The sequence below is a fragment of the Lepisma saccharinum genome, chromosome 1 (genome assembly GCF_977018435.1).
Source record: "Lepisma saccharinum chromosome 1, izLepSacc3.1, whole genome shotgun sequence".
NCBI classification, from domain to species: domain Eukaryota; kingdom Metazoa; phylum Arthropoda; class Insecta; order Zygentoma; family Lepismatidae; genus Lepisma; species Lepisma saccharinum.
The window spans coordinates 53,976,764-53,985,539 of record NC_139229.1 but is presented as its reverse complement, the minus strand read 5'-3'; the positions used below and the strand labels follow the sequence as shown (position 1 = coordinate 53,985,539).

The window sequence follows — 8,776 nt, the reverse complement described above, 5'->3', positions numbered from 1 at the left end:
GATTCTTCAAGGTTAAAGGTAAGCATTATTATACTAAATGAAGATCATTTACCTCTTCCTCACGAACCCCTCAAACTCACCCTATGGGAGGAAAAACACACTCTATACTAGGGTGAGAATAACTCACCGTATGGGAGGAAAACACACTCTATACTAGGGTGAGAAAACTCACCCTTATGGGAGGAAAAACACACTCTATACTAGGGTGAGAAAACTCACCCTTATGGGAGGAAAAACACACTCTATACTAGGGTGAGAAAACTCACCCTTATGGGAGGAAAAACACACTCTATACTAGGGTGAGAAAACTCACCCTTATGGGAGGAAAACACACTCTATACTAGGGTGAGAAAACTCACCCTTACGGGAGGAAAAACACACTCTATACTAGGGTGAGAAAACTCACCCTTACGGGAGGAAAAACACACTCTATACTAGGGTGAGAAAACTCACCCTTACGGGAGGAAAAACACACTCTATACTAGGGTGAGAAAACTCACCCTTACGGGAGGAAAAACACACTCTATACTAGGGTGAGAAAACTCACCCTTATGGGAGGAAAAACACACTCTATACTAGGGTGAGAAAACCCACCCTTATGGGAGGAAAAACACACTCTATACTAGGGTGAGAAAAAACTCACCCCAATATGGGGTGTGGAAACTCACCTTTTGGGGACGTCTATTTGTGACAAGCCAAACTCACCCCAAAAGGTGAGTTTCCACACCTTTATTTTTTTCAGTGTAGTTTACTGATACTTCGATCCCTCATCTTCTTCCTGTAGGAAAATTTTGGTGTTATCTTTTTTTTAATAGTATGTTTTATAATTGCACACGATACCACCAACGCAATTGAAATCCGACTGGACCTTCAGCCGATCCCAGAGAAGCAGTTGCCGAAATTCCTTCTTCTTTATAATAACCACCATGATATTCCAAAATGTGAAATATATTACATTTGCTTAGAATTTCTTTAAGTATTCATGTAAATCTTCGTGTTGTTTGCTTTCGATGTTGTCTATCTTTGTATAACTTTGATATGTTCGTTGTACTTAGTTTTGTTATTTAGCGTAACTTTTCTTCCATATTGGTTAATCGCGACAATAGGATGACGATGATTATTAGATGAAATGACGAAAAGACATTCACAAAGAACATCCATGCTCAGGCCGTGACTCGCACCCGGGGACTTAGGTTTTTGGATTATTTTAGCAATCATATTTTTATTTTTTGGCAACATCTTTTCTGACTGTGTGCTATGACCTCTCTGAATACTCATGAATTTCACCTCAGCATTCCATAATACTTACGTGAATTTATAAAAAATGTCTCTTAAAATGTAATTGGCAATATAATTTTTGCAAAAGTATGCAGAACTATTGCAGCAAATTCACTAGAAACAACACTTAAATTAAAAATAAACAGCTAGAAAGGTAAATATATTAACAATGTAATGAACCGACATTTAATATTACACATTAATACTTAATTATGGAGATTCAATGTTAAAAAATCAATTATTACTATACAATTACATTTAAATTAACATGATACTAAATGGCACTCTCTATATTCACACAAATATTACAATATTCTCACACAGACTGTAAAATACTCTACTTTCTAATACATTCAACATATACAGATGAAATGTAAATATACTTTTTACATTACTTGTAAAATGCCTAAGTCATGGATGCACTTCTATTCACACAATATGGCTTTATGATGATGGAATTTGTCGAATAAATGCAAATAACCTTATAATACTTATTTTGATGCAAGATTGATTTTATGTACACAGAACGTCTCCAGTTTTTTGGTCTCTATTAGCACCTCGTGGCAGATTTTTCTTTGTATAAAAGCTAGCTAGAGTCCCAGGTATGAACTGTTTTGAAACCACTGTTTTGGTAAAATACGGGCTACCTCTTGCACACCGACATCCAACACTACAAGAACTCTTCCATGTTTGGTAATATTACATAAATCGATAGCAACACAACCTTTTGTTTATAATTCTATTACATATTTCAGTGTATGAATCAAACGCATTAGCAACATACACACTTTTCTGTGTAACAAGTAGTTCTTGTTCAAGATTTGCAAGTTGCAAACTTAAGACCTGGAAAACATATGTACATACAAGAAATACATAAATGTCTTTAGTTAAGCAGTCTTTTCGTTTATTTATTCTCATATATTAATATTTTATGTCCACACAATTAAGAGCGACTCGCATTCTTTTGGATTTTACATTATGCTGATAATGTAATGATAATAACGAGTGTAATAACTGATCGGAAATACTTAATAAGATTGTACTTGACGCCCAAACACACTGACGAATACACGCACGCACACACACACATATATGTAAGTGAGATATTAGACACTACATGCTATGATTCAGTAGAATCAAAGTCTTGGAAATGATCTAATGGCATTTCACAAGTAAAACATGTTCCATTCTCCATTTCTTTAATAGTAGAAACACTGTAATCATATTGCACATGGTCGACAAACAGTCTCAGTGTCGAAACATTAGTTTCTCACTTTTAAACAAAGGAATTACTTGTACTGAATGCAAACACGCTGTGTAAAAGAAAACACACACGATGTACAAAAAAATGCTGGATGAAAATTTCGCTTCATTTATCTTACATGGGCATTTGGCATTGTACTGTACTGTGGCACATTTCACAATCGCCAATTACAGGTCGCACACTTAGAACTTCCGCATTGTTGTTTGTCGTCGCGGTATTGGCTGCTTCCCACGAAGAAGAGCAAATACCTCGCACTGCCTTGTGGGAGATTAAGATGGCTTCCTCAATCGTTGAACTGGTACAGAGTGAACACTTGTCAATGTCACTTACATGTGTGCAAGTCGATGGTCTTCACGCACGTCTTGCAGTCCACGTAGCAGCACCAATGAAACTTGCAATCGCACCTCTCCTTAATTGTTGCTTTTTGAGTGTTGTAGCCCCTTCCGCAGCACATCAAACTGCAACCATCCATCCCCGCTGAAGTCTTGTTGCAAATTCTCCCATGAGTTCCTGCAAAGATAATGCACACTTGTTTAAAAAGACACGAACTTTAGATTATAAATGTGAAGGGCAAAGCAGCTGATTGAAGGGCAAGAGTAACCTCTACAGGGTGTCTCAATAAAATCTATACACACTTTGAATGATTATAAAGTCAATGATTATTAAGATACAGTTCATTTTCAAAATTTAAAATATTTTGAGTTTTTGTTTTAAGTCCACTTTATGAACAGAAAGGCTAATCGGGTCTGGACCTACAGTTTAAAGTGGGATCCGAACCACTATGTTCCTCCACTGGGTATCGAATCCGGGACTCTTGATTCAAAATTTAAAACAAAACCCTACAGACATGAATAATCTTCTTTGTCAAAACAACTATTTTCAAACTGATAACCGTTCCGGTCCAGGCACTGCTGGAAACCCATTTCTTGCTACAACTCATATGCAAGTTTGCTCTATGCAATAATATCTTGCAAAAGCATAATAGGAACGCCGCAACTGAATTGCTCACACTTTAGATCCAGAATTGCGCACAAATCTCACTGACCTGTTTTGCGCACAGATTTTGATCCAACGTTGCCACTTTGATAGCTTTAAAGTCTGTGTGCAAAACGATTTCTTTTTTTAGACAAGAAGAGAGAGAGAGAGAAATTAGAAATAAAATAGTAAATCTCTTAAGGATTAAATAAAGAACATAATTTGACCAGTAAATGTAGCAAGTCAAGATACATTTTTTATAACATTAAAATTAGTTACGTAGGTACTAACATGCCGTTAAAAGGGACTTTATAGAGAAAAGCGGGTAGCCGGAGCGGAGGCGGGTCCGCGGTAGCGGTAGGAGGCGGTAAGTCAATTACCCCAGGGGCGGAGCCTGGAATCGGCGGGAAATTCGGAGCCAGCAAGCCGACTTTTACAAATATCCATCGGTACGGGTGCTACGAAACTAACATGGCCGAAAGTACAGTACGGATGCTACGAAACTGACATGGCTGCAAGTAGACTTCTGTTTACTTCTGTAGACGCCTGTTTCAAAATGGCCGATTTTCGATACGTGAAAAGTGGCACTTTCGGACATTTGTGCGACACCAGCGCCGTCGTTGGGTGTCCTGGGAAGATCATGCTAGATGGACGTCACTTACCATGGACGGATATTTTACATCTGACAACATCGCTTTATTTTTTGTGCCCAATGCTGTACATTGCGACAGCTTGTCAACAGCTTTCCAGATACCACTGATAAAACCGGAAAAGTGTGCGCAATCCGGCTGTAGCCAATAGGAAATGTGCTGATCATGATAGGTACAGGAAAATGGACTGTCATCCTTTTTCTCCTAGGGAAGAATGTCGGACGAAAATGTAATATTGCATACATATATGTAATTTTATTTCAAGGACAATACAATGAACCAATTATTGTAGATATTCTAAGTAAAAGTGGTGTAGGGTAACGCAGGAATCCTGAATTTCTAATTCAACTAGTGTTTTGGAAAAGCAATGCCTACTCCCCCTGAAATAAATCGTGTGGATGGCCTAGGTACCTAATATTTCTCCAATCGTCAATAACAACATACATACCGACATTCTTGTAACAAATTTGGACAATTTACAAACCTACTTTCCATCCTTCCATAGAGCTTCGACTACATCCTGTCTCGGGAATCTGTGGAGCAGAGTGACCTCTAGGTCACGAGCGCAGTTGTAATATCGGTCGCGTGAATTGTAAACAACGTATCACTTCACATTTTTAAAATACGATAATTATTCAACCGAGAGGAATTACGCTTCGTATTAAATGGTTTTAGGTGAGAAGCATGGCACTGATTAAATATATACTTGACAACGTTTACCGTACACGTATGGATGAATATTTTAGTTTTTCAATGGTAAACACCGTGCACTCGCCATATATGGTGTAACTCGATGTGCATATCGTGCTGTATGTATCATACGATGTAATCTCAACAGCTAACCGAAATGCTTTCGTGTAAAGTGCTATCTGCTATAAGATTTTTGGAAGCATTTACATAACATTTATGCTAGCAAAAGTGTTAATGGAAATGCTTTTGTCTAAAGCCGGCTTTAATGTGCCAGTTTGGTTAAAAATAAACTGCCTAGCAGAACGGGACTTTTTAAATACGTTTCCTGAATTGATCCGAAACCTGTAGAGAAACTGGAACAAGCTTTGAATAGAGTTCACGCCAACCTTCAGATTCCATGTAGAACGGACCAATATGGTTGACGTCCGACTGAGCTTAATCACTCCTCACATCATCATCTGCTTTGTTTGTGATGCCCTGCCTGTGCGTGTGGTTTAATTAATACTTCCTGTTTGGGTTCCTTATCTTTTCTTTGTTCTCGAAGATGTAGGTCTGCCATCATGTGGGGCTGTGTCCATTGGGTCTGTAACAATGGTCTGTCACTGCCACCCACTTCGGGCAGAGGCCAAATTAAATTGGGAAAAATCGTGTAGGGAACGCGAGCCGGCAGACAACATGCAACAACCTTTCTTCTTTCTTTCTGCGTGTATTGTTTCCCCAGAAAGGAACTTCCAGGTTTTTCTTTTCATGAGAGATCTTTACGATTCCATAATCGTACAAGGATGGGTGAGTGGATTGTGATGTAAAAGGGAAAGCTTTATCTCATCGCGTTATGTACAAATATAGTTAAGCTGGTGCGTTTACTAAGCTTGGGTTTATGACATCAAACCTTGGGTTAATACAGGTCAAGCCTCTAGAGAACGTAAGCTTCTTTTTCTTCAATTTTTTTTTTTTTGGCGGAATATCTTACAATCTCACAATAGAACTGTTGAATTATTTATTAACAAACTAACTAAAATTTCAAACATTGCAGAGAACAAAATAGTAATAACAAGAAAATTATGCATGCATGAACAACAGATTTGGCATTACCTGCCCGATATATACATACATAAGGTATCTGAACCCAATATAGTACCCAATATGGCATATTTCCAAGTAGTTACAAGATTCATTCAACAGATGACCCTAGTGTGTCATTTAGACTAGAGTCCCTGGATGTGGATCAAGAAAGTGTGGGGCGTTACCCCCATACCCCCTATACTCCTTCACGGCGTGGTGCTATGCACAGGGGAACACTTTACCTTTTTTTTGAGTCCCTGGATGTATGACTTGACGTCATATACGAGTACTCGCAATCCATTCTCCTTATGGAGAGCTGAAATTTACCTACAATATGGCGACGTCTACCAACAGCTGATTCTAGTAGTGCGAAAAACAATTCTGTAAGTTCATTTATTTAAGAGTTGGAATAATAATTATCACCGCAAATTTAAACGGATTATTTCCTCATCAATTATACGTAAATTTGTGAGCTTCTGTGTAATAGAAAATTCAATTACATGTTAGTGCAAAATATGTTTGTGATAAGCCAGCGCGAAGTACGACATTTAAGAATTTGTGAGCCTAATATATTGTTAAGGTTGATTACATGAATGTCGAACTTGTAATTACTAATTTTCCTTTATTTAGCACGAAACAACATTGACTGTGATTTGTGCGTCCGCATTATTGTATATACGTTGTCGAAACTTGAATAGTTCGAAATGTAAAGGACAGTATTTACTTTCTAGTCACAGTACAGGACATTCAGTAACTCTTTCAATATTATATTATGTTCCAGTTTAAAAGCATTATGTGCACGATGATAAACATGTCCATCAATGGAATGTCCATATTGTCCATCAATGGAATGTTCAACTTCTTTCTATGTTTATGGACTCTTTCACAATTATATGTATTGTGGATAATTTTATGCCTTTGCACTCAGTATGAACAATGAACGTTATATTCTTTCTTTGTAAACTATTTTGTGTCAAAACAGCAAGATCTTTATGATTATTGCAATGGAATTGATGAACTACATAAAAATGTGTACCTGTGTCAATTTAACGTGTCTGTAAATGTAAAAGAATCTTTAAGCAAGTTCATAAAGTGGAAATTTGCTACTTAAATACCTTGTACCTTGCACAGTCAGTTAATGTGATTTTCATGTAACCTATTTGCTTTATTTTCAACTATGGAAGAACAGGAGAGTGAGATATTATCTCAACTTGTTCAAAATGGAACAAGTACAATGGGAGAATATAATTATTAAAACTTACATGTCAGTGAACATAAATATATAATACAGTATATGCTCAACAACTATCAATTTAATGGATTACTCTAACACATTACTAATCTGGCTCAATCTTCTGATTATGAACACACACTTATTCTACATGAACGATTTCATACACGTCCATGTACAGTTAGAAGTAATTTTAATTTTACTATCTTTTATTTTTTTGGATTATGTATGTTTTTTCTATTAATAATAATAATATATTTTGTTGATGAAATCATCTAATTATTCCCGCAGTTAATATTATTGCTCTAATGGCTCCTGTCGTTTATAGGGATTAATGAAACCCACGTTGATATTCCTAATACTTACGCTCTATTTTTTAAAAAAAAACAACTGCATCATGTAGTGCCCTTATAGATTTTTACCATTACCTGACTTGTCTACCGAAAAGGAATATAAATTATAGAGACTTTAGAACAAAAAATTCTAGCAGCCACTAACAATGGCAATATTCTCCTCATAGCACATTAGGCAGACTGTCATTTTGCTTTTTGCTTCGGGTTTCCAAATATTCTCAATGAGTTTCCTTTTCCGTGTGATAGTAAATCTCTTTGAATAGGTGAATTAGTGGGTTAGGTCAATTAAGTCTAGTGCTGTTAGCATCTAAGTGTTTCGAGTAAGTTAGCCTACTTGTTGCATTAGCATTTGTACACTTTCACTCTTTGCCTGCACGTGTATGTGCACGAACATTTTTTAATAGAAAAAACGTTTTTTTTTTAAAGAAAGTAACATATGACCATAGTTTCCCAAAGTTTAAAACTTTATAGTCTTACGACAACTTTCCTCAACCTCCTGTGCGTTTTTATATATATAAAATTATCTTGCATACGAAACTCGGACTCGTAAGTTGTTATTACGCTGTATTTAAATAGCATTTATATATGAACGCTGATAATTCATTACGAATCCAGAGTATGTTTTAAATGTAACTCGAAAAATAGATGTAGAACGGTAAAGATTGTATTTAATTTTTTCAATATTATTTATGTATTTTCTAATGTTATGTAAAATTTGAAATGTTCTTGGAGGTGAAATAGCACATTCTGAAAGAACAAGAAAAACGATTAAGTTAGAAAACTAAATATTAAGCTTTTATAATCCGTTGTGTTAATTATTTTAAATGAATAACACAGGACTCTAATTCAGTGATGTCACAGAAGCTGGTGAGACATACACACGCGCTACCGCCGTGGATTTCTAATTAAGAGGTCTCCGGTTTGATACCCGGTGGAGGCACATACTGATTCGGATCCCACTTTAAACTGTAGGTCCAGTCCCGATTAACCTATTTGTGCATGAAGTCGACTTAAACCTAAAGTTCATACATGCATACACACACACAGACAGACAGACAGACAGACAGGTACAGAACATTAGTTCCGGTGGCGGCGATTCGGTTCCAAAACTAGGAGGCAAATAGTTAATATTCTCTTGGTAGATAAGACAGGGTTGTTAAAGTTTCAGAAACCGATAAATTCTAATGGGTTCTATTGGGTTTCACTGAAGAACCGGAACTTTTTTTCCTCGCACAATTTAAATTCGGTACAAGTTGCGTATTGTTTCATTGAA

The 8,776-nt window shown here is 36.6% G+C and overlaps 1 protein-coding gene across 3 annotated transcripts in view; it reads right to left on the bottom strand.

The window, feature by feature from the left end:
* Positions 1-1,463: 1,463 nt before the first annotated feature.
* LOC145995247 (protein Wnt-5b-like) overlaps positions 1,464-8,776 on the bottom strand; it is a 966,808-nt gene continuing 959,495 nt past the window's right edge. For all 3 annotated transcript variants that reach the window (XM_083131817.1, XM_083131826.1, XM_083131834.1), the window contains one exon: positions 1,464-3,052. In XM_083131817.1, the coding sequence (XP_082987943.1) occupies positions 2,865-3,052 (188 nt within the window). In that variant the 3' untranslated portion in view covers positions 1,464-2,864. The remainder of the gene's footprint in view (positions 3,053-8,776) is intronic.